This window comes from Dendropsophus ebraccatus, chromosome 15 (genome assembly GCF_027789765.1).
Source record: "Dendropsophus ebraccatus isolate aDenEbr1 chromosome 15, aDenEbr1.pat, whole genome shotgun sequence".
Lineage (NCBI taxonomy): Eukaryota > Metazoa > Chordata > Amphibia > Anura > Hylidae > Dendropsophus > Dendropsophus ebraccatus.
In genome coordinates, this window is record NC_091468.1 from 7,219,095 (window position 1) to 7,246,549 (window position 27,455).

A 27,455-nucleotide genomic window follows, 5' to 3' on the forward strand; every position below is an offset into this window, starting at 1 on the left:
TACTTTATTGTTTCCATTATCATTATCATGATCATTATATGTGATTTTATACATTCTAATTAAATCAGCATTTTATATTGTTATTATATTATGGTTTTTTTTACCATATCACATAGGGCTGCTGTGACTTAGAGGACTACATAATTTTTGTTTACAGATTTTTTTTATGTGTTGGGGAGCAGGGATGAGATGGGAGCCATACTGGGGAGCAGGAATGAGATGGGAGCCATGCTGGGGAGCAGGGATGAGATGGGAGCCATACTGGGGAGCAGGAATGAGATGGGAGCCATGCTGGGGACTAGGAATGAGATGGGAGCCATGCTGGGGACTAGGAATGAGATGGGAGCCATGCTGTGGACTAGGGATGAGATGGGAGCCATGCTGGGTAGTAGGGATGAGATGGGAGCTATGCTGGGGAGCAGGAATGAGATGGAAGCCATGCTGGGGGGAGGTAATAAGATGGGAGCCATGCTGGGGACTAGGAATGAGATGGGAAGCCATGCTGGGGACTAGGAATGAGATGGGAGCCATGCTGGGGAGCAGGAATGAGATGGGAGCCATGCTAGGGACTAGGAATGAGATGGGAGCCATGCTGGGGAGCAGGAATGAGATAGGAGCTATGCTGGGGACTAGGAATGAGATGGAAGCCATGCTGGGGACTAGGAGTGAGATGGGAGCCATGATGGGGACTAGGAATGAGATGGGAGCCATGCTGGAACTAGGAATGAGATGGGAGCCATGCTGGGGAGCAGGAATGAGATGGGAGCCATGCTGAGGACTAGGAATGAGATGGGAGCCATGCTGGGGACAAGGAATGAGATGGGAGCCATGCTGGGGACTAGGAATGAGATGGGAGCCATGCTGGGGACTAGGAATGAGATGGGAGCCATGCTGGGGACTAGGAATGAGATGGGAGCCATGCTGGGGACTAGGGATGAGATGGGAGCCATGCTGGGGAGCAGGAATAAGATGGGAGTCATGCTGGGGAGCAGGAATGAGATGGGAGCCATGCTGGGGACTAGGAATGAGATGGGAGCCATGCTGGGGACTAGGAATGAGATGGGAGCCATGCTGGGGACAAGGAATGATATGGGAGCCATGCTGGGGACTAGGAATGAGATGGGAGCCATGCTGGGGACAAGGAATGAGATGGGAGCCATGCTGGGGACTAGGAATGAGATGGGAGCCATGCTGGGGACTAGGAATGAGATGGGAGCCATGCTGGGGACAAGGAATGAGATGGGAGCCATGCTGGGGACTAGGGATGAGATGGGAGCCATGCTGGGGAGCAGGAATAAGATGGGAGTCATGCTGGGGAGCAGGAATGAGATGGGAGCCATGCTGGGGACTAGGAATGAGATGGGAGCCATGCTGGGGACTAGGAATGAGATGGGAGCCATGCTGGGGACAAGGAATGATATGGGAGCCATGCTGGGGACTAGGAATGAGATGGGAGCCATGCTGGGGACAAGGAATGAGATGGGAGCCATGCTGGGGACTAGGAATGAGATGGGAGCCATGCTGGGGACTAGGAATGAGATGGGAGCCATGCTGGGGACAAGGAATGAGATGGGAGCCATGCTGGGGACTAGGAATGAGATGGGAGCCATGCTGGGGAGCAGGAATGAGATGGGAGCCATGCTGGGGGGCAGTAATGAGATAGGAGCCATGCTGGGGACTAGGAATGAGATGGGAGCCATGCTGGGGACTAGGAATGAGATGGGAGCCATGCTGGGGACTAGGAATGAGATGGGAGCCATGCTGGGGACTAGGAATGAGATGGGAGCCATGCTGGGAAGCAGGAATGAGATGGGGAGCCATGCTGGGGACTAGGGATGAGATGGGGAGCCATACTGGGGAGCAGGGATGAGATGGGGAGCCATGCTGGGGACTAGGAATGAGATGGGAGCCATGCTTGGGACTAGGAATGAGATGGGAGCCATGCTGGGAAGCAGGAATGAGATGGGGAGCCATGCTGGGGACTAGGGATGAGATGGGGAGCCATACTGGGGAGCAGGGATGAGATGGGGAGCCATGCTGGGGACTAGGAATGAGATGGGAGCCATGCTGGGGACTAGGAATGAGATGGGAACCATGCTGGGGACTAGGGATGAGATGGAAGCCATGCTGGGGACTATGAGATGTTACGTTCCAAAAACATTTAATATGTCGTAGAGATTTGTCAAAAGTTTTGACTGGTGGTGGGGTTAATGTGAACGGCACTATTGACAGTTTTCTCTCCTTAAAATTATTCTAAAAAATAAACAAACCAAAACCCTATTGCTGAGATGTTCAGTAATATATCAGGACAAATACCCTGAACCTTACCATGAATAAATCCCGGGCACCAATATCTACTGCTAGCAGAAACGCTTTCTCGAATCGCTGATGCCTGAAAAAGAAAAAAGTGGAAACAACACTGAAAATATATAATCGTATAATATAAAAAAAAACTTTGTATTTTACATAATCCGGTTAAATTACACCAAGATATTGGTTAGATAAAACATTATAGGATCATAGGTGCGGGTCTAGAACCCCTAGCTGTACCCTGTACAATAGGATTTCTGTACTCCCCACAGGGCTTGGTGAGGTAACATGTATATGGCAGGGATTTGTTAGGACCAGTGTCTCCCGTGCCGGCCTCTCCTGGCAATGCACGGGCACCGAGAAATTATGTACTGATCTCTACGTATATTCGGATGGATCAGAGTTCCCACCCCAACCTGATGAGTCAGATGCAGGGTCCCCACTCAGACCAGTAAGCGGCCAGAACGGAGGACAGCGGACCCCAGTGCTGGAGCCGGAGAGGAGGAGACTGAGCATAACAACATGCACCTACCTCCAGCACTCTTTAAAAAAAAAAAAAAAAAAAAAGGCAGACCCCAGAATCCTCCTTTAATTTGTGCTTGGCGGTCAACTGTATGGAGGCAAATTGACTCCCCAAGTAAATGAAGCGGCAATGGGCATACTGGGCCACCATCCCCTTCACTCAAATTGCTCAGCAATGCTTGGAAGAGAACGAATGGAATGGTGGCCAAGCACACTAGCACTTTGTTTTCTTCATTCTCAGCTAGTTATTTACTATCCTATGCACTTTAAATCTTGGAACAACCTCTTTAACTTCCATCCATTAGAGCAGCCATAAATCAAACACACTCCGCAATGTCCATACAAACAATTCAGAAAAGACACAATACAAAAAAAGTCTCCAATACAACATAAACAAAAATACTCCCCTACGGAACTATAAGTAATGATCCTAAATTTACACAATAAAATTCTAGATACATTCCGTTTAAGGGTGCGTTCACACGTAATGGATCCGCAGTGGATTTCTCACTGTGAATTTGCAGCAAGACCCTCTGCGGATCCCTGCCCTGTACACTGTATGGACAGACATCCCGCTGTGAGTTTGTCAGCAGCCCACCCCATTAACCCCCCAGCCGACAGAGCCTATACATCACCTGGTCCTGCTCCAGCTTGCTTCTGGGGTTTCCAGAACGTCCGGCTTGGCCAATCAGTGCGCTGCCCCGCTGCGGACATGAAGACACCGGAAGCACCAAAGCAAACCGGAGCAGGGACCAGGTGATGTATAGGCTCCGGCAGTTGGGGGTTAACGGGGCGGGCTGCTGACAAACTCGCAGCGGGATGTCCATCCTGCTGCGAGTTTGTCTGCCCATAGAGTGTACAGGGCAGGGATCCACAGCGGGTCTCACTGCGAATTTGCAGCGAGAAATCCACTGCAGATCGGTGAATGCACCCTAAAGGGGGATCTGCCCCCCGACAGCCTACACTTCTCTAATCAATAGAGCGGGCCGACTAAGGGCAAGCCGGATGGGCACTATGGGGACGGGGCAGTGCTCCTAACGGGTGCCCCAGTGCCACTAACAGCCTCACCTGACCATGGAGCAAAAGACTAAGTGCAGCAGAACGGCACCGAGGATGAAAGTAAGACATACTGTAAGAGACATACTGTAAGAGACATACCCTCCTCCTCAGTGTCTCCTGTGTGATAGGGATAGATCCTCTAGCTGCTGACAGTTCCCCTTTAAGTGTAAGAAATTAGATAACATTTGGATAAGCTGTGGACACACACTTCACGCACGTATGGATTCCACAGCGCTCACACTAAACCTTGCAGATAATACAACTACTAATTTCTAATACAGATGAAAAATAATTACCAGGGATATTAATGAGATTAGTAGAAGAGTGATCCCATAATAAGACTTCAATCAGCTCAATGTAATCACTCTTACAGCTCGGCCGCTCTAGGCTATTTATGTTACTCTTCCGCACCTTAAATAATCATTAATAACTTTCACTGCAGACTGTTACTTCACGGGAGATTAAAAGCACATTGGCATCAATAACCCCCGATACATCGCTTCTTATAGGAATATTACTATCAGCTTATCAAAGCTTAAAAACACTTTGAAATGATCATTGATTCAAAATTAAGGGGCAACTCCAGCGGAAAAAAAAAAATTATTTTAAATCAACTGGCGCCAGAATGGGCCAGAGATCTGTAATTTACTTCTATTAAAAAATCTCCAGTCTTCCAGTACTTTCCAGCTGCTGTATGTCCTGCAGGATGTAGTGTATTCTTTCCAGCCCTGAGAGCAGGAGAGGTTTTCTATGGGGATTTGCTGCTGCTCTGGAAAGTTCCTGACATGAACAGAGGTGGCAGCAGAGAGCACTGTGTCAGACTGGAGAGAATACACCACTTCCTGTAGGACATACAGCAGCTGATAAGTACTGGAATAATGGAGATTTTTAAAAAGAAGTAAATTACAAATCTATAAGACTTTCTGACACCAGTTGATTAATAAAGTTTCAATGCACGGAAGGTTCTGTGTATCCCTTTGTAACAATCTGGAAGATTTTAAAGAGATTGCAAAAAGAGAGAAGGCAAAAGGTGGAGCCTGGGGGAGAAATGAAGTAACCATCAGACTCCTGGTATAGCAGTGTGATTTTACAGCCGCTTTATTCAGGAAATATAGAACAGTAAGGGGTCACCCAGGCCTCTCTGCTGCCACCAACACTGGCGTCAGGAACTGCAGGGCTGTGTATGTCGTGATCTCTGCTGCCCCGCTCTGACCCTGCACTGCCGCACACACAGCACTATTGATGTACTGTACCAGAGTTCAGTCTGTAGTCAGTCTGTAGTCAGTCTGCAGGGAGTCTGACTGCTGATTTACTGCTGTTTAACTCATTTTAAGAAGTGAGTTATGAAAATATTAGAGTAATATGTTATATGTATTTCCTTAAAGGGGAACTATCCCCTTTATATATGTCCCTACTGCACAGGAGGCGCAGAGGATAAAGGCATGTCTCTTACCTTCCTCCTCGGAGCCGCTCTGGTGGGGTTAGTAGTTTGCTCCTCGCTTTGATATCACAGTTAGGAGCACTGGCCGTCCCCATAGCGCCGATCTGCACCCCAACAGCTACGCACCTTACTATTGATAATGAATGGAGCGGCGGGGTCGTCGATGATCCCAAGTGATGGATAGTTAGTGTTTATAACTGAGGCAAAGCCCCAAATCATCCCCAAGAGAACACTCTGTAGTCAGTAATACATTTATCTAACCACCTGCCAGATATGTGTTGGAAGTTAACAGGACTAAAAATGTCAATCTGGTTCCTTTTTTGGCCCCGCACTGCCATTCTAAAGGTGAGAAGTCGGTAAAGAGTCGTGAACTACAGAGGCGACTCTATACCAAGATGATTCGCTTCTTGAAGGTTTATGAGCTAAGCTCAATAGGTTTCTCAACTGTTGTCAGTGATCCGAAAATACAAACCTTCTCAATGGAGACCAATGACGGGGTGCATGAGTAAGCCCGCCCTTCATAGCGGAGAGTGGACCTTGCTCGGGACCTCAAGAGTAGCATATTCTCTTGAAGGGGAACTATCTGCAGGTTAGACAAATCTGACCCGCTGAGAGCTTCCTAGTAGGCACGGGCTGTTCCCTTTTTTTTCTCCCCATGTCCAGCACTGATCTGCCCCCCCCCCCCCCCATTGATAATCATTGGAGAGGGCGGACTGCTGGGGGCTCCAGCCTACCGGGCAGAGGATTCCGGAAAAAACAGCATGGGAGCGGCGCAGAGGATGAAGGTAACAGACATAGCTTCATCCTCAGTGCCCCATGACCACTAGGGAGCTATCAGCAGGTCAGATTTGTTTCCCTCTAAATCGTGTAAGTGTCAGCAATGATGGAGGAGTACATAAATAAATCTGTGAGTTACCGCTGCAATTCTACACTGTGGCTGAAGAAACAAGAAAATCCCAATTACTATCGGGGCATTCCTCATTGAGGGAATAATCACATGACTAAACATGCATCTCAGAACAATTTATATTATCAAACGGGCTGACTGAACCTTGACCAGAAAAGTTGGCAGACTACCAGCTTGTACATCTCATAATGAAAATAAATTAACAGTGCCCAATAGAAAAAAATAGGAGGTGGCAGCCACTGCATGGTAGATGTTATGGTTCAGCTGTAAATTCATTATTCATGTGATAATCACGTCCCGAAACGTCAATGTCAAAAGAACAAACCCGGAAAAATATGGCAGTGGTAGCCAACCAGCAGTCAGCTCCAAAGGGAATCCACAGGTAAGGTGGTAAAGGATGGCCGGGGCCCCATCAATCACTAGAACAGAGGTCCTGGATCCCACAATAAGAGGGAACGTTAATGGAGCACTGAGTGAGGACACGTCCTTTTTCCCTGAGTGGATGGCAAGGGCCAAGCACAGTGTGTGGCACATGCATGGCATAGCTTCATCTTTAGGATAGTCCTACTTTCCTTGTTCGATACTGGGTGCACTCTTTGTGGATGGCACTGGGTACTCAGCACTTGATACTAAGAACACTATGGGCGGTGCGGGGCATTGTAGATGGCACCAACAGTGCTCTCCATGTTACTCTTTTGGCCAGGCACCATAACCGCTGGTAAGACCCTGATGCCACCCTGATATTTGAGAATCCTTACATTCAACAACTAAACACGTACATTAGAATGGGTCTAACCAAACGTTTCAGAGTTGACTATAGCAGTGTTCATACACTGTGACACGACAACCGTAGGGTTATATTGGGCACGGACATCCATCAGAATTTTTCCCAAAGGGTATCTGTGTTGGAAAACCGGCCTTGACATTATAGGACATACCCGATAATTAACCAGAATTCCGGTACGGATGCCCCATAGAAACCTATGGGGGCATCTAGAATTTTGAACAGCTCTGCATGGGCATCTGCAAAGCCCCAGGACAGAGGGAGAAGCCAAAGGAGGGCACCGCTGTAGCAGGTGAGTATTTTTTTTCTCCTCCGTTTTTACGGTTAGGAAACACTGATGGTTTCTTGACGCCTCCTGAAAGGCTTCCCTGTCGGAGCTTTCTGACCCTAAAAACGTAGGACCTTAGTCAGTGGAATATAGTGGGATGGAAAAAAGCAATAAAAACAACTCCTACTAATAGTCATGAATAACAACCAATAACCCTATATAATGCACACAGTTGTTGGGTTTCTTCCATCTACAATTGATTGACTGGGGTCCGGTTGAAGCCACTTGTGTCTTACCTCAAAAGATGGTGAAAAAACCTGCGAGCGTATCTACTGATGGGGTCCCTGTACTCCATTATGATGGTGTCCAGAAGAGGGCAGGCTGGTGAATAGAAGGTACCCAGGCAGGCCTCCAGCTGAGCTGTGGTTTGAAAAAATGCCAGAAATTTAGAGATTAATACTTTAATTCTTACAGATCAGAGATGCAACACACGCTGAAGGATTTACATAAAGGCAGACAGCACAGATGGCAGGAGACCCCCCGCATGCGGCAGCCAACACAACAATACTGCAGCGGTGGCTCGGTGCACTTCATGGCGAATAGCGGCCCTGCCCCCGTAATTGTGCGGATATTCCTCCGCACAGAACCCACGCTCCATAGGACAGATACATAATATCTTCATTGTGAAGGAATTAATATTAGGCCTGAACCCGCACACATAATGATAGCAAAGCCGCGGCAGATACCGGCGGCCAATTTCACAGCGTTTATGCCGGGTGTAACATGGAGTCTCTGAACACATGGGGAGAAAATTATCGGGAATTTGCCAGCGCATTTTATATGATTCTATTGATATATTTCATTCTAGGATTCAGGCTGATGAATATAGGAAAATGTGGTTAGAATTGAATGCAGAAACTGATACGTTACTGATATCTGTACAGAAAGGTAAAGTCTGCAAAATGTCCCTGACTGTGAGCTTTAAAAGGAGTAGTTCGCCAAATTTTTACTTCAAAATCAACTGGTGCCAGGGATTTGCAATTTACTTCCATTAAAAAGTCTATTGTCTTCCCGTACTTATCAGCTGCTGTATGTCCTGCAGCAAGTGGTGTATTTTCTCCAGTCTGACAAACTGCTCTCTGCTGCCACCTCTGTCCATGTCAGGAACTGTCCAGAGCAGCAGCAAATACCCATAGAAAATGTCTCCTGCTCTTCAGACTGGAAAGATAACACCACTTCCTGCAGGACATGCAGCAGCTTATAAGTACTGGAAGACTGAGAATTTTTTAATAGAAGTAAATTATAAAAACATTTTTTGAAAGAAAAAAAATGTTGGTGAACAACCCCTTTAAGTCTCACTGTTCACACTGGTGCCATGATTTACATTGCTCTAAGCACCATAATGATTATGATTAGGGATGGTCCGAACAGAGTTCGGTTGGGGTTCGTACAAACCCGAACCCTCGGTAATGATTCCCGCTGTCTGCCCGCTCCGTGCAGCGGGTGGATACAGCGGGAGGACCGCCTGGAAAACTGGGATACAGCCATAGCCATAGGCTGTATCCCAGTTTTCTAGGCGTTCCTCCCGCTGTATCCACCCGCTCCACAGAGCGGGCAGACAGCGGTAATCTGCTGCCAAGCGTTCGGGTTGATACAAACCCGAACCTCGGCAGGTTCGGACCATCCCTAATTATGATAGATCCGATATGATCTGTTAATATTAGAAACATCCATTTTTTTTCTCCATTGACTTTTATTAGATCGGTGCGGTTTTCTTTAGGTATCAGGTATTAGGTAGATTCGTGATTGAACGGTAGTTCTAGGAAATGCATGGCCAACTTTAATTAGGCCCAAAGTAGATGAGAAGGTTTTATAACATTTCATTACATGAAGATTAAGCCTGTGTAAAACCCCTTAAAGGACCAAATCCAGACTTCCAAGAAGAAGATTCCCCACCATATGGGGCCTCTCACTTATCAATCGCTGACTGTAAAGGTCCATAGGGTCTGGACTGCCCCAACTAGATTTTTTGTAAAAGTATCAAATACGTAAATAATATATAATGTTCTATTAATATGGTAGACAAGTTATTAAAAAAGGATAGGTTATTGAGATGTCAACCATGAGTCACATCCGTCCCTCCCAATCTTAAAGGAATGTAACCTTGGAATGATCCTTCCCTAATTATACCCAACACAGGGATACATTTATTACCTATTGTTATTACTGTTCCAATACCAGATACTGGGACTATATCTCTGACTTACGCTATAGGCTGGAATCCAGCTCCTTCCCATTATTATTATGTCTCGCACTGGGCCTATGGACCACGCTGTCATTCTGGCTCATATACTGGCGCTCACTAATCCGTCCTAGTTATAGGTAGTATAGGTTTGTATGACCAGGGAAACACAATACCAATGAAATACAATGTGTCATCATTAAAGAAGAAGACCGGCTACAACCATATTTTTAAGCAAGTGTCTGGGAGGATAGAAGAAATAACATGCTGTTATCTTCCCCGCTCCATCGCTGTTGGCCACATCCTGCCACTTCCTGGTCTGAGTGGGGACCCGGAATGTGACATGTGCGGTCCCGCTCAGCCATTCAACGGCCATAGTGAGGTCCTACATGTATCCAATCCACCTGCAGGTAACCGCCCCCTCCCTCAGATAATGACCCCCAGTAGTAAACACCCTCCCCTGTAGGTAATTTCACCTCTGTAGGCAACCAACACGTGTAGGCAACCCCCCGCCCCCAATGTAAGCATCATCCGCTTGTAGGAAAAAACAAATACTCACCTGCAGGCTTCAGGAAAGTCCCCTGACTTTTCCTATTTCTTTAAGATCTGTGAGCAAAGAAGTGATGGTACTCCTATGGCGCTGAGCTAGACTGGAAGAGACAGCGGCCTCTTGTGGCCAGAGGTAGAATGCTGCCTGCAGCCTTAAAAGTGACTGTCAGGGCAAGGAGCCAATGGCTCCTTGCTCTGTCAGTCCACTGTATTTAACAATAAGGGCTCTTTAGGAGATACAATGGTTAAATACATCTGCGCAGCACCAGACGACCAAGTAATGTTGTGAGCGGGTGCATTTTGTGACCATTGTGTGGGTCTCCCTCTGACAAAGGAGACTGTGATCTCCAAAAAGCATCAGAGGAATTTTGACCCTCACAAGCGGCAGTAGTGATATCACTAACAGCATAGTGTTTAGAGTGGGGACTTTTGCCGCTGCATGGACTGTCAGAGCGGTGAGATGTCCCCGGCTGGGGCTGACTCCTGCGTGGGATTTATTTATTCAGCTATATACCATCCAACTGATCACATATGCAAAGAAGAGAACAGACACAGAGAAGATCCGTACGACATCCGATGCCTTCTCCCGGACGGCGGTAAAACTTTGCACTGTGTACCCTGACAGTATATTATCAAGTCCAGTTCTGTGTATCTCTCTTACAAGTGTCTGCTATTACCATATGGTTAGTACGACCATAGATTCCCCTATCTATCACAAATAACATGTATGTTTTTTATACTGGTGAAAGGTAAAAATATTTTGCATCTAAGGTCCAGTAGCTGCTGTGACATTGGTAACATTGGGCAACTATGGATCATCACCCCCAACATGCACCCACCACCCTCCGCTGATCTCTGCACTACCTTCCAGAAAGGCTGGAGGGCCGGAGAACAGAACTGGACCGACCTTCTCTGCTCTCCTCTCCTTTAAATCCTATTAGATTTGTTTGGGTTGAACTGAATGGGAAGGTGAAAGCGACGCAATCTACTTCTGCAACAAGATCTGAATGTAAATGTAGAAATGATGCCTTGATGTAAAGCTGTAATGTCAGCTAGAGGCCACCCAAAGAGTCAGAAATCTAGATTTGTTGGAGCAAAGTAAATCCATTATTTGGATCCATTCTGATTCTTCATTTTTTCTTTCCTTTCACTTTAGGGAACATTTGAGACATTAAAAATTGCAAATATCAATAAAAACTGAGAGAATTGGAGGCGTACTATAAAGCTGGATAAGTTGCAGTCTTCCATCTATAAGGTATATACCAGGAGACACTCCGGACCTTCCAGTGACCGTCTCTACCTGATGTGGACAGGGCCTTAGTTTGGGTCTATAAACAAACATCTCGCAGATTCCCGACGCTCATCTTGTTAAAGTTTCTATGGAAAACAGACTTGCATCTCATTTTTAATACTAGAGCTTTCAAGTCTGGAGTCGGTATCTTGGCAGCTACTCCTAAGATACTTCGCGCCACCGTCTCAACATTAGACTCTGCATGCTATGTTGTTGTATCTTCTAGAGCCATTGAAGCAGCCGGCCCTACACTGCTAACAAGTCTATGTTCTGTGCCCAGCAGTGCTCCATTATCAGCTGCCTCTTTTGTACGGCTCGGTACAGAACGTACAGTTTTCCTGTAACATAGCGACTAAAGTATCGTCGTAAAGCGGCATTTTACCCTCATAAATATTTAATATATGGGTTTTGTAGAAAAGCTCATCGAACATGTCTATTATATCAGAAGTATCGAAATGTTACGGTATGTAATAAATATCTTTATAGATTCCAAACGGTTTCGGGAGAATGTGCTCAATATAATAAGTGGAAATATATTATTATTATATAATCATTAATGTAATGGTTTCAATACAATAAGCCGCTCATACATGCCCAGGGCTGATTCTACAATAAACTTTATTTTCAAATGAAACAGGTGGTCACTTTACGACATCCCCTGTATAAATTTATAACGATATATAAGGATATATAAGGACATGTACCTTATTTACCAATGAGGATAACCTGGTCCTGATGAACAGCAGCTGTGCAGCACCTTTCGTTGTGTTATCCTGTCTCTCTGCACAGCTATGATATAAATGCCAAATGGGTGTAACCATTTCTATGGTCAAAGGGGCGTGTAGGGTCACAACTCAAACTGGTACTGCTTAGTTGTCAATTTATTCATACATTTCTAGAAGGAGTAATAGAGGAATGGCACATCGCCAAAGTTATTATCAGACCAGACAGGACAGGAGATCACAATTCAGTGAAGTAGAGAAAGGTCTGAAAAAATTAGAAACCTAAAACCATATTATAATCAATGTACCAGTACAGGCAGTAAAGAAATATTTTCATATGACCTGGTTGGGGCCGCCATGCAGATCCTGAAGGTGCCGTCGGTTTTTCAAAACGCCACCGATTCCCGAGCTCTGCTTGGATTTTTATATGGGCTAATGAAGTAGTTTAGTGCACTGGAGGCGGGCCAAGCACTTCCTGTGCTCTAATATCTCCTCCCTTGAGTGACACGAGCCTTCTGAATTACGTCTGTCCTGCCTTCTGAATCAAGTCCGGCCCTGGCCTGGCTCTGCGAAAGCACGTCACCGGGGGAGGAGATATCAGTGCACTGGACCCGCCTCCTGTGCACTAAACTACTCCATTAGCATAGAGAGAAACCAGAACAGATTTCAGGAACCGGATGGCAGTTTAAAAACCAGATGGCACCACCTTTAAGCTCAATATTTATCAGAGACTCACATACAGCATACGTGGCCCACCCCTGTGATCAGAAAGTGGGTGATTTTAAGGGCGTTCCTGGGGGTAGGAAATTTGGTCATTTAAAACATAATAAATGTAAATCAGCCTAGCCATAGGAATACGCAGTACATTATATCAGATCACTGATCAGTGAAGAAGAAACCGCAGCAAATCTGCACGGTGCATGTAATCTGCTGTGACTTCCCTGCATTTACTATGTATTTACTCACACTTAGTTTTTTTTTATACTGTTCTAAAAGTTTAACAAAAACCTGTATATATTCTTTTAGGGGGAAATTTATTAAGACCGTAGTACTCTTATGTTGCTTTTAAATTAAGCACCCCACCCAATTACTTCACCGGATTCACTAAGGGGGGATTTATGAAGATCGGCGTACAGACCGGTCTTACATAAGGCCCCGGCCTCTTTTCCCTGGCAGGATTCACTAAGTGGCGAACGGCTCTTAGTGAATCCGGCCGGCCGGGTGCTCAAACCTGCTCCCAGCGTACTAAATCTACACCTGCTTCCAGCAGGTGTAGACTTGGATTATGATTTAAGCCTGCGAGCAGGCGTAAATCATGATAAATGTGGCGCAGGAGGAGGCCACGCCTCCTCCCCTCCTCGCCACGCCCCCAAGCTCCCCCAGCCTGCACACTGGGCGAGCAGGGCATACGGGTGGCGTACGCCAGGGAGGAGGGGCGAATCTGCACCTTCTCCCTGGCGTACACCTCGGGCGGACGTTTCGTAAATGTCCCCCATAGAGTGCAAAATTTCTAATCCGAAACAGGTGGAAATCTCTGCCTGGTTTAAACCTGTTTCCGTAAACTTTGATAAATGAGGTGCGTGAGCAGGTTTTCTATGGGGATTTGCTGCTGCTCTGGACAGTTCTTGACATGGACAGAGGTGGCAGCAGAGAGCACTGTGTCAGACTGGAGAGAATACACCACTTCCTGCAGGACATACAGCAGCTGATAAGAACTGAAAGACTGAAGAGTTTTGAATAGAAGTAAATTACAAATCTTTCTGAAACCAGTTGATTTGAAAGAGATTTTTCCCCTTTAATGATAAGATGTTTTGGGAAAACTAATTTGAAATCATTTTAAAAAACAAATTTTACCAAGTTTTTAACAAAAGCAAAGTAAAAGAAATTATAAGTTTCATAAAAGAAAAAAAAAACAATGAATTGTATGCAAAATCATCTAATAGCACAAAGTAGGCCCGATAAATTAGCAATTTCCATGACTATGAAAGATACACAGCGAGATACAATGAAGTCCTGTATTTATCTTCCAAACCAGCAGTCACTTTAGATTAAAAGTGAATGGTGTTTTTTTTCCTCTAAGAGCAGACGGCCTCCTTCGCCTTTGCTGGTTTCTGACAGCGTGTTTTGTGTTGTTGAATGTTCCGACCTACACGGAATAAGAGTCACTACTTCTATAGTTACAGATTCATTAGAAATCTCAGCTTGAAGCTGACGGAGGAGAAAAGATCTCAGAGATAACCGGCACATCCCACTAAATAAAAAGGCCTCACTAGGTTCCACTAATAAAAAGGAAAACAAATTACCGTGCATCTCAAAATTGTTAGATACAGACATAATAAGTCGGTGCTGAAAACAAGCGTCCTCCTGTATGAAGCCCCTATTGGTGTCGTGCAGCTCTCATCTTTGTAATAAGCACGCCGCAATAACAGTGTTTTAAGGAGCACAGTGGGAATTAGCATTGACTGGCTAGCGTTTTGGTAAACTGGTTTTTAATGGGAGACTTTCTGCTACGCCGAGCACGAGGGATTGGAAAACATTTTTATATAAATTGAATATTAAAATAAAAGCGGAGGAAGCTTCTCATTATGTGACTGTAATGGGTCTCGGACACGAGGAGGGAGAAGTTTTAAGATGTAAAGTTTGTTTAGTACTTTGGATTATAGAACAGGAGTCAGATGGGACCTACAGAGCAGGAGTCAGATGGGACCTATAGAGCAGGAGTCAGATGGGACCTATAGAACAGGGGTCAGATGGGACCTACAGAGCAGGAGTCAGATGGGACCTATAGAACAGGGGTCAGATGGGACCTATAGAACAGGGGTCAGATGGGACCTATAGAACAGGAGTCAGATGGGACCTATAGAACAGGGGTCAGATGGGACCTATAGAACAGGGGTCAGATGGGACCCTTTAGAACAGGGGTCAGATGGGACCTATAGAACAGGGGTCAGATGGGACCTATAGAACAGGGGTCAGATGGGACCTATAGAACAGGGGTCAGATGGGACCTATAGAACAGGGGTCAGATGGGACCTATAGAACAGGGGTCAGATGGGACCTATAGAACAGGGGTCAGATGGGACCTACAGAGCAGGAGTCAGATGGGACCTATAGAACAGGGGTCAGATGGGACCTATAGAACAGGGGTCAGATGGGACCTATAGAACAGTGGTCAGATGGGACCCTTTAGAACAGGGCTCAGATGGGACCTATAGAACAGGGGTCAGATGGGACCTATAGAACAGGGGTCAGATGGGACCTATAGAACAGGGGTCAGATGGGACCTATAGAACAGGGGTCAGATGGGACCTATAGAACAGGGGTCAGATGGGACCTATAGAACAGGGGTCAGATGGGACCTATAGAACAGGGGTCAGATGGGACCTATAGAACAGGGGTCAGATGGAACCTATAGAACAGGGGTCAGATGGGACCTATAGAACAGGGGTCAGATGGGACCTATAGAACAGGGGTCAGATGGGGCCTATAGAACAGGGCTCAGATGGGACCTATAGAACAGGAGTCAGATGGGACCTATAGAACAGGAGTCAGATGGGACCTATAGAACAGGGGTCAGATGGGACCTATAGAACAGGGGTCAGATGGGACCTATAGAACAGGGGTCAGATGGGACCTATAGAACAGGGGTCAGATGGGACCTATAGAACAGGGGTCAGATGAGATCTATAGAACAGGAGTCAGATGGGACATATAGAACAGGAGTCAGATGGGACCTATAGAACAGGGGTCAGATGGAACCTATAGAACAGGAGTCAGATGGGACCTATAGAACAGGGGTCAGATGGGACCTATAGAACAGGAGTCAGATGGGACCTACAGAACAGGAGTCAGATGGGACCTATAGAACAGGGGTCAGATGGGACCTATAGAACAGGGGTCAGATGGGACCTATAGAACAGAGGTCAGATGGGACCTATAGAACAGGAGTCAGATGGGACCTATAGAACAGGGGTCAGATGGGACCTACAGAACAGGGGTCAGATGGGACCTACAGAACAGGGGTCAGATGGGACCTACAGAACAGGGGTCAGATGTGACCTATCAGCGGTCGGGTCAAAAACTTATGTCATTGGACTTGTTACCTTGTTACTTTCCTGCTTCTTGTGGCAGGTAGGGATGCACAGTAGCACATATCCAGCTAAATGGGGTGTCACTGGCTTCTGTGCTAGGTATAGGTATTACTCCAATGTTCTGGCCCACATGTTGCTCAGAGTCTGTTCCTGACCAAACCTGCGCTGTGCATCCTGTACGACCACTTTGTCCCTGACCCCTTCTTTATGACTATGCTTCTATCTGCTCCACATCCAGGTCCTACTAGACTACACTACTGCTTTTGCGATCTATATATGCAGACCTCTAGAATTGTTGTACAGTTTAAAATGTTGCAATATGATGGTATTTTATTTTATGGTATTGTATTGTTTTTATTACTATTCAGTTCTAAGTATATTATTCTATTCTTATACTATCTGCTTAATAAAAAATACTGTAATATGCTTAACTGCTTTAGCTCTTCCCATCTGCCTATATTTCTGTGGTTGGGATTATTTTACCAGGAATATACATCATTGTTAGCACATTGCACTGGGGATACACAAAGCATAGTAAAGAGCCCTCGCAGGATACATCATATAGACATATAAAATCATACATAAGCGGCTCTGTGAAAAATAAACGTTATTGTATGTAGGAGCCTAAGATGCAAAAGCAAGCTTATGTGAACCTGCTGATTTCGTCTGGACTAGATGACTATAGAAGTGTGATGACTCTGATGACACTGGTGGATAAGAAAGATTGGGCATGTGAAAATTAAGTGTCTGATCCTTGTTACCATAGGTATCTGGCTGTGGCTTATTCTCCTCTCCCCATTGAGAACACATGCACCCTTGCCAGAGAGGACAGGAGGAATAGCTGACGGCTGAACAAGCCAATGGCCAGAAGCTACTGAAGGTATATGACTAGCTTTAGCCTCCTCCCCATCCTATACATTCCCCACTTACCTTGGAAGAATGAAGGTGACAGAGAAAAGAGTTTTACACCAGTTCTATTCATTCATATAAGTAAAGCATATTGCTCTTAGAAAAAGAAATAGAATATTGCATATTGAGTTTTATCACGGCAACATTTGGTACATGACAAAGGCGGCTTCAGTGTCTTGTGTGTGTGTTTGTTTGTTTGTGTGTGTATATATGTGTGTGTGTGTGTGTGTATATATATATATATATATATATATATACACACACATATATATATATATATATATATATATATATATATATATATATATATATATATACACACACACACACACACACAGTGGTACCTTGGTTTAAGAGTAACTTGGATTAAGAACGTTTTGGTTTAAGCGCTCACAGTTTTTCAAAATTGTGACTTGGTGTAAGATTGGGAAAATTTGCTTTGGTTTCAGAGTGGATTTGGATTACAAGCGCAGTTCTGGAATGGATTATACTCGTAATCCAAGGTACCACTGTATATGTATATATATATGTATATATATATATATATATATATATATATATATATATATACACACACACACATATTTTTGTCCCCCTTATGTGTCTGATTTCTCTACAAGAGCCAGACAGATTACACCCCCCACAATACAAGCAGTATTGGCCATAAATAAGTATAATAATCACCTTCCCAAGCTGTTATGGCAGAAACATCTCATAGCATGTAATGTAATGACTTTTATCTAAGAAATAAATGCATCATTGAACAATGCCCGGGGTTTCCTCTTTTGTATTATAGCAAAAGCAATTTTGTTTGCCTTTTAGAAATCTATATATTTTTAAACTAGTATTAGACTTTCTTTAAAAAAAAAAAAAAAAAAAAAGTGAAACCTTCTTCAACAAAAACATAATAATAATAATAACTGCAAAGAGTTTCTAGTGTTATAGATTATACAGAGTCTATAGCTCTTTTTCTAAGTTTTCTCCTTGGAATTGATCACATGGGATAAATTTAAGGTTGCAAGAAAAAAAGTGAACCCTTTGACATGACCTGGATTTCTGCCCTGTTTGTGATAACAATGCGGCCTGACTATTATCTATGTTACAATTATTGATAAACGTAATCTATAGAAAGTAATAACATGCAAACAGTTGTATAATCTACAGGGTAAACATCTACAGGGCAGGGTCCCTATTATACAAAGTGATTATTGGTTAGCGATAATAGTTACATGTAATAGATGTAAACGAGAAAACAAACACAAAATTGCTATAATTCGCTTTCAGCACGTTGAAAAAAAATTGGGATGATCCTCTATACTGTATTTTAGAATATATTGTAACACACACACACACATATATATATATATATATATATATATATATATATATATATATATAATATTCTTGCAGTCACTTTATGCTTTGTTTTTCTCCTGGAGGGACGGGATCCATGCAGCGTGGATGCTGGGGCAGCAGGGGTCTCAGAACAGGCAGATGTCTCAACACATGAATGAATAGATGACATATCTCTATGCCGCAGATTACACTTTCAGTCTGTGCCGCTTGGCATAGGGCTCCATCAAACCCAAGTGTATATATACGATTATAGAGAACCTCCAATATGTCTAGATCTTTGCGGAAGTTGCCTCCTTATTCCATAACTCTTTTTTTTTACTACCTTTTTGATGTTTTATATTTTGGAAAAAGCAGCTGAGTATATTCTGCGATACTCTGCAGTGACAGAATATAAGGGGCTATAGACTATATGGATGCTGGCATAATCCCAATTTCGGCAGGACAGGTCAACCATCTAATGTCTATAAGGAAAACTTTGACAATGGGTAAAAGAAGGATCTGCCATGTTGGAAAAGAACATGCAAGATACCTTGTTCTCTGTTAAGAAAAGCTGCTAGAGGTGTTTCCCTCTAAGGAGATCCCATGCATGTCCGCGTACCTGACAGCACATGAATATGGGGGTTCTGAAGGACAGTGCTCACCTGACAGGATTTACTGCTTTACACAAGACCTGCTCTAAGATCCAGCCAGTCTGTCAGCCAATCCCATGATCCAGAGCGGTGGTGGAATGGAGCCAAGAAGTGTCTTATAAAGGCACCAGGTATCTACCCACACAGCACTGTACACTGTGGCGGTGGCTAGTGCGACACATAAAAATTATTGCCTGAAATGCTTTTTTTTTTTCTTTCTCACAGCCTTAAGGTTTGATTCACACTGGACACATCTGCAGCCGATTTCACGCTGCGAGTTTGCAGCTGCAGATACCTCTCCTGTCAATTCCAAAGTGGTTACATACTCGCAGCAGGATGACAATCCCGGTGGGACTATGTACGGTCCCATAAACCCCCTGACGCCGGGATGATACATTATCTGTTCCACGATTCGGCCGCATCTGAGGCTCCCGGAGGTCCCGCACAGCCAATCAGTGACTGCAACGGGGCCATGCACTGATTGGCTGCACAGGACCTCTCGGAGCCTCAGATGCGGCTGGATGGTGGAACAGGTAATGTATCATCCCAGCAGCAGGGGGTTAATGGGACCGGGACTTACATACTCACAGCGGGATGACAACCCCACTGCGAGTATGTAATCACATTGGAAGTCACAGGAAAATTCCGAGCTGGGGTGATTTTTGGCAGAGGAGGGGAGCAGATGCAAGATATAACATGCTCTCACCTCCCCCGCTCCAGCCCCCCGATCCTGGCCGCTTCTGGGTCTGAGTGGGGACCTGGGACGTGTCAGGCCAGTCAGTGGCTGAGGCAAGACCCCTGATTGGCTGAGCAGGAATGAATAGATCCATAGGAATGAAGAGAGCAGCGGGTCACATGCCATACCTATGGCTTTATTCATAATAATGGAGTTGGGAGCCTGATATGGAGATTGCTGGGGGATACAGAGGTCAGACTGTGATCTCCTACTTTTTCACTATCCTGTGGATACAGGAAAAGAGATTTTTTCCTGGAATACCCCTTTAAGGATTTGAATCTGTATAGTCTGGAGAAAAAAAGAGAAAGGGAGACATGATGGAAACCTTTATATATGTTACAGGAGGAAGAAGGGAAAGGGAGGACATGATGGAAACCTTTATATATGTTACAGGAGGAAGAAGGGAAAGGGAGGACATGATGGAAACCTTTATATATGTTACAGGAGGAAGAAGGGAAAGGGAGACATGATGGAAACCTTTATATATGATACAGGAGGAAGAAGGGAAAGGGGGGACATGATGGAAACCTTTATATATGTTACAGGAGGAAGAAGGGAAAGGGAGGACATGATGGGGACCTTTATATATGTTACAGGGGGAAGAAGGGAAAGGGGGTGGCATGATGGAAACCTTTATATATGTTACAGGAGGAAGAAGGGAAAGGGGGACATGATGGAAACCTTTATATATGTTACAGGAGGAAGAAGGGAAAGGGGGGACATGATGGAAACCTTTATATATGTTACAGGAGGAAGAAGGGAAAGGGAGGACATGATGGAAACCTTTATATATGTTAAAGAACTAAATAAGGTTAAGGAGGGAAGGGTTTTAAGAAAATTATTGGTGAGAGGTAATTGGGATAAAGATCAGAAGCAACGTGAGAAAATATTACTTTACTGAAAGAGTAGTAGATGCTTGGAGGAAACTTCCAGCAGATGTGGTTGGTACACCTAAAGTAACTGAATGTAACCTGCCTGGTACATACACATATCTATCCTAACACATTAAGAAGGGAAATACTAATAGGGCCGACTAGATGGACCGGGGGGTGGGCTGGGGGCCTTTTCTGCCGACAATTTTCTTTGTTTCTATTTGGATTTAGGTCATTTTGTTTTTACACAAAGAACATATACATGGTTACAGAATAAAGACAGAAAAAAGCAGAAAAGAAGAAAAATAACCCACAAGCAGTTAGTAATATACAGGGTTAGGGTTGCGTGTATGATGCTGGTCAGTGTCAGAAAGCGTCATGATCACCTGTAAACACACTCACTTTCTCTCGGTATGAGACGCCTTTAAGGTACAAGTCATTATTAAGCAATTAACTGCGGCTTTTTGATATGAAAAAACCATCCTGCAGATAACAGCCTTTACTTGCACCAATCTGACGCCGCGCTTTTCATTAATACTAATTACAGATAATTAAACAGTTGTATTTTTTTTCCTCATCTCAAGATATTTTTACTTCTGAGCATCTTGCGCACCGTATTAAACCGTACATATAGAAGACAGGCATAGCGGGAGGAGGAGACCCCCTTTATATCCCTGGTATAGTACAGCAAAGTGCTGACATGATGAACACCACAATGTCTTCTCTCCATGATTTAAAAAAATCTACAGCAATGCTTAAAGGGGTACTCTGGCAAAAATATTTTTCTTTCAAATCAACCAGTTTCAGAAAGATATAGAGATTTGTAATTTGCTCTCTGCTGCCACCTCTGTCCATGTCAGGAACTCAGAGCAGGAGAGGTTTTCTATGGGGATTTGCTGCTGCTCTGGACAGTTCCTGACATGGACAGAGGTGGCAGCAGAGAGCACTGTGTCAGACTGGAGAGAATACACCACTTCCTGCAGGACATACAGCAGCTGATAAGTACTTAAAGACTGGAGAATTTTAAATAATTTACTTTCTAAAATCAGTTATTTGAAAGAAAAACTATTTCACCGGAGTACCCGTGCGCATGCGCTTCTCAATGCAAATCAATGACAAACCCTCCCTGACACGGTGGCAAAGTGTGTCCCTATAAACTGATTACCACAATATAATGAGACGACAGCATAACCGAACCTAGTCAAGGGTAGTCGATGGAACAATAAATGTTTTTAAAAGGAACCTGTCACCATGACAATGCTATCTAATCTATCAATATCATGTTATAGAGCTGAGCAGATTTATATATAACTTTATGGAAAAGATTCAGTATAACTTGTAACATGTAGATTGAAATCCCTGATCATTCTATGTTAAGGAGTCCAGGGGGCGGAGTCACTCAATGGACTGGACTCTTTAGTCTTGAAATATCAGAGATTTCAATCAATAAATTACAAGTTATACTTAATCTTTTCCCATAAAGATATATATCAATCAGCTCAGCTCCTTCTGCTCTAGAACATGATGCTCATAGCTTAGGGAGCATTTTCATAATGACAGATTCCCTTTAAAGGAGACCTGTCACCCCCTGTGTCGGGGTGACAGGCTTCCGACCCCCAGTTAGATCCCGGTGTACGTACCTCATCCCGCTGCTGGAGCCCGTCCTGGGACGGAGATATCCCGGTCAGAAGCCGGCGAGCACGCTCTGGAGAGAGGTCCGGTGTCCATAGAGAATGAATGGAGCCGTGCGCCGGCTTCTGACCAGGATGTCTCCGTCCTGGGATCGGCTCCAGCAGCGGGACTCGGCGGGATGAGGTACGTATAAAGGGATCTAACTGGGGGTCGGGAGCCTGTCACCCTGGCACGCGGGGGTGACAAGTCCTTTTTAGGGTACAAACACACACACCGTATATGCAGCAGATACGCAGCAAATACGCAGCAGATCTGCAGCAGATTTGATGCTGTGTTCAGTTATTTAGATCCAATCTGCTGCGTATTTGCTGCGTATCGCAGCAGTAAATACGCTGCTTATACGGTGTGTGTGGGTTTATACCCTTAAAGCTTTTTAAGTTAGGGTTAGAAATGATAAAACTAAAGCATGAGGCATTTGATTACCAGCAGCTGCAGAAGTTGGAAACAGCCCTAGAGAGTCCTGGAAAACATGGATACAGCCATAGGCCACAGATAGTGTGCATGATTTCCAGGCAGCCCTCGGATAGTATCCAATGTCTCCAGCCACCGGTAATCACATGCGGCACGCTCGGGTTCGCTCATGGCTAGTTAGGACATTTTAAGTCTGTAAATAGAGAAAATATACAGAAATATGTTGAAGAAATCCTGGTGTCACCTTCAGTTTCAGGGCTGAGCTTCTGCCTTAGGAGATGGTTCACTATGGCACTCATGCATGTATAGCATCGCTGTCCAGCAGTGTTCCAGCTCAAACATGTCAGTATAGCGATGGCTTCATCTACTTCATCATGGCGGAGGTACTGAGAGACAAGCACCGCAGGGCCCAGCTGTCCTCTGGATATAGCACCTGAAGCAAATATAAAATACAATATAACACAAAATATAAAACACTACAAAATACAAAAAATGCAGCACAATATGGGGTAGGGCAGAACATCACTGTATGAGGAATTCCACTTAGACCTGTACTTACTCATCCTCTTCATACCATGTATCACTAGGGCTTCATCCATAAAGCAGCAGCGCATGTACAGACAGAGGTGTATGTAGGGACATGAGTCGCCCATGGTTCTACTAATGATGAGGAGGCTGCTGTACACTGTATATATATATATATATATATATATATATATATACACATTTGCTCTCTCATATATATATATATATATATATATATATATATATATATATATATATATATATGAGAGAGCAAATGTGGCGGAATTCTGCAGCAGAACTCTCCGTCGTGGAATATCGCTTGCTTTGGTGTCAAATGGCGTCTCTATGGGAGGGCTCGCGCCCCTCCGCTCTCCGCTCAAAGAATTGACAGGTCACCTCTTAAGATGAATGTGAATGAAACATTACTGAGCGCGCTCTGTGATCTGTAAAGAGGTCATTCCACAGAGAGCTGCTATTGTCTCCTCTATCTACTGATGTCATATGATGCTGCAATGCTGTACAGATCACTTTACAGCAGCCTCCTCTTATCACCACAGACACAACACAAAGTCTCAGCTTAGTTTTAGCCCCAGTGGTGAGAATGAGAACTGCAACGTATCAGGATTGTTTTATAATATAGATAGAAAAATGGAAAAATTTTAACCAAAAATTCTTAGAAACTTTGTTTAACATAAAAAACATTATTTATACAATAAGTCATGTGTATAGGGTGATCAGGAACAGTAGCTGACAGCAGAAGGCTTGTTTGAGCGTTGGCTATCCTATGTGTAGCTATCTTAAACACAGCACATGTACAGCAGATATTGAAATAGGAATGAGAGATGAGCAGATTGGTTCCTTCCAAACTGATTTTGTGTAAAGTTTCAATTTTTTTTTGATTAGTACGAATTGCAGCATACGAGAGCAGGGATGCTGTTAGAGACAGGAGTGCCTGCTCCTGTACACCGGCTGGTGAGGAATACACTATAGAGTGCCTGCTCCTGTACACCGGCTGGTGAGGAATACACTATAGAGTGCCTGCTCCTGTACACTGGCTGGTGAGGAATACACTATAGAGTGCCTGCTCCTGTACACCGGCTGGTGAGGTATACACTATAGAGTGCCTGCTCCTGTACACTGGCTGGTGAGGTATACACTATAGAGTGCCTGCTCCTGTACACCGGCTGGTGAGGAATACACTATAAAGTGCCTGCTCCTGTACACCGGCTGGTGAGGAATACACTATAGAGTGCCTGCTCCTGTACACCGGCTGGTGAGGAATACACTATAGAGTGCCTGCTCCTGTACACTGGCTGGTGAGGAATACACTATAGAGTGCCTGCTCCTGTACACCGGCTGGTGAGGAATACACTATAGAGTGCCTGCTCCTGTACACCGGCTGGTGAGGCATACACTAAAGAGTGCCTGCTCCTGTACACAGGCTGGTGAGGAATACACTATAGAGTGCCTGCTCCTGTACACCGGCTGGTGAGGAATACACTATATAGTGCCTGCTCCTGTACACAGGCTGGTGAGGCATACACTATAAAGTGCCTGCTCCTGTACACAGGCTGGTGAGGAATACACTATAGAGTGCCTGCTCCTGTACACCGGCTGGTGAGGCATACACTAAAGAGTGCCTGCTCCTGTACACCGGCTGGTGAGGAATACACTATAGAGTGCCTGCTCCTGTACACCGGCTGGTGAGGCATACACTATAGAGTGCCTGCTCCTGTACACCGGCTGGTGAGGCATACACTATAGAGTGCCTGCTCCTGTACACCGGCTGGTGAGGCATACACTATAGAGTGCCTGCTCCTGTACACAGGCTGGGGAGGAATACACTATAGAGTGCCTGCTCCTGTACACCGGCTGGTGAGGCATACACTATAGAGTGCCTGCTCCTGTACACCGGCTGGTGAGGCATACACTAAAGAGTGCCTGGCCCAGCAAGTTAGTGCCACCTGGAGGCAAGGAGTGATGCTGAGTGAATAACCACTTTTGCCAGGCCGGCCATCTGTGCTAGGCTCAGTAAATGTAAACTGTAAGGTAAAGCAGTCCCTACTCTTGTGGTGTACTATGTTCTAAGCCTGACCCGGTAAATGAGATGGGCTGTCCTCCAAGTGTATGCCTTGCTTCTCAATGTACAGGAGCAGGGACACCCGTCTTTTGACAGGAGTCCCTGCTCCTGTTAGAATCTGAATCAGCCTTCAAATACAAATCAAATCTGACTGCTGATCTCAGCAAAATTCCTTAATGGGAGGTTCACTCATCTCTAATAGCTACTACACTACAGACATAACATGTATTTCAAAGAGACTAATGTAAGTATGCATGTTCCATAATGCATTACATCAAAGCGGGCTTGAATGGTTACGAGAGAATTTAAACAAAAACCTCCGCCAAGAAAAGTGACAATTTGTTCTACATAAAATTGTTTCCCAAATGACATCACATTTGTCTAATATCCAGAGCGAGGGGTTTTATTTGTAGTTTAGCCGTTCATGGTAGTTGCTCTCGTTGGCAAAGACCAGAACCACAAGCCTTGTAAAATAATAAGGAAAGGATTTATTATTTATCACTTGATGCGTCCCCAGAAGTTCAATTGATCTCATTAACAAGGACTGTCCGAGCACTGCTTAACCTTATTAAAGTGACACAGAAGAAGCAGTCACAAAAAAAATAAACCCGTAACGATCCTACATAAGAAAATTCAAGCTGAAATAATGAATTGAAAGGGAAAACGGGAATTTTACGCTGAGAAAAAAAAATACTTCATCTAAATGCAAACAATGAATTTTAAAATGTGAGAAATCTTGGTGGTTGAGGTGAAACATCTTTCCCCCTTTAGATGCTTGACCTCACTTGGATGGTGCACTTCTTGGTAGGAAGAGGTGACAGCCAACTCCTAGCCTAATTGATTTAAGACCAGCGTCTGGGGAGGCAGTCCAATTAAATTTACAAGATGGCAATTAGCTGGAAGGCCTCTAAATCCCCGCACCGTGAGCATTCTGGCCTGTGCGAGAACACAAATGTGCCCGAGATAGCAAGTCAAGGGCCTTTTTTTTCCACAAAGGCTGCTCTGCGCGGCGTCACTGGGGAGGGAGAAAAATAAACCTGAGGCCTAAGATCACACAAATGTGGTGCGCTGTAAAGGTAAAGCAATTTAAGGGACTGTTAAGACAATGTAAATCTAATAGTTTTACCAGTGTTTTTGTCTTATGAAACAAATTAATTGACTGGAGAAGTGTGCAGTGGCGGGGTGACGGCGGGGTGCGGTGTCAACAGTGTGTATAAGAAGACTACGAAGAGGAGAGAGAGACTGTGTGATAACAGGAGAGCATAGAGAAAGATTGTGCGCGGCAAACCTGCCAGGGCTGGTCATATACTTCTAAGCCAATGTACCACTTTACTGCTTATATAAGTGTTACATACCACTAAGGATGGTCCGAACCTGCCGAGGTTCAGGTTCGTATGAACCCGAACACTCAGCATCAGATTCCCGCTGTCTGGCCGATCCGTGCAGCGGGTGGATACAGCGGGAGGACCGCCTGGAAAACTGGGATACAGCCTATGGTTATGGCTGTATCCCAGTTTTCCAGGCAGTCCTCCCGCTGTATCCACCCTCTCTGAATCATTGCCGAGGGTTCGGGTTCGTACGAACCCGAACCTCAGCAGGTTCGGACCATCCCTACATACCACCACAATCAGCTGATGCGTTGTTTTTTTTAAATCGGTGGTCACGTTCAGGACAGGAGGTAAGCCCTAGCGGGACAGTTCAAAGATGACATGCAAGCCTCCTCTTTCCTCAGTCCCACCTCCAGTATCGTGCCCTGCCTGTCAGTACCAGTGGATATCAGAGACGTCATCAGATCGGGCACTGACAGGCCGGGTTGGAGGCGGGACTTGGAGAACAGGGGAGGACCACAATAGATTGCTGGAGATTGGTGCACAACCCCTATTACATGGGAAGATGGGAAGCTGATAAAATGGAGGCAAGACAATATATAGTACATGGCCGAGCTTTTTTATGAGACTACAGTGAAAGTGTCCGGTCAGGGTGATGTCCCTGCCTACTTGCTGGTCTTGTGCTAGGCTCCAAGTGACAACTAGATGTTGGTCCCTACACTGCTAAGTGC

At 44.9% G+C, this 27,455-nt stretch overlaps 1 protein-coding gene across 6 annotated transcripts in view; it reads right to left on the minus strand.

Moving 5' to 3' along the window:
- Positions 1-27,455, minus strand: part of WDPCP (WD repeat containing planar cell polarity effector) — a 209,634-nt gene that overhangs the window by 75,429 nt on the left and 106,750 nt on the right. For all 6 annotated transcript variants that reach the window (XM_069955284.1, XM_069955283.1, XM_069955286.1 and 3 more), the window contains 3 exons: positions 23,036-23,224; positions 7,588-7,711; positions 2,329-2,392 (listed from right to left, as the gene is read on the minus strand). In XM_069955284.1, the coding sequence (XP_069811385.1) occupies positions 2,329-2,392; positions 7,588-7,711; positions 23,036-23,224 (377 nt within the window). The remainder of the gene's footprint in view (positions 1-2,328; positions 2,393-7,587; positions 7,712-23,035; positions 23,225-27,455) is intronic.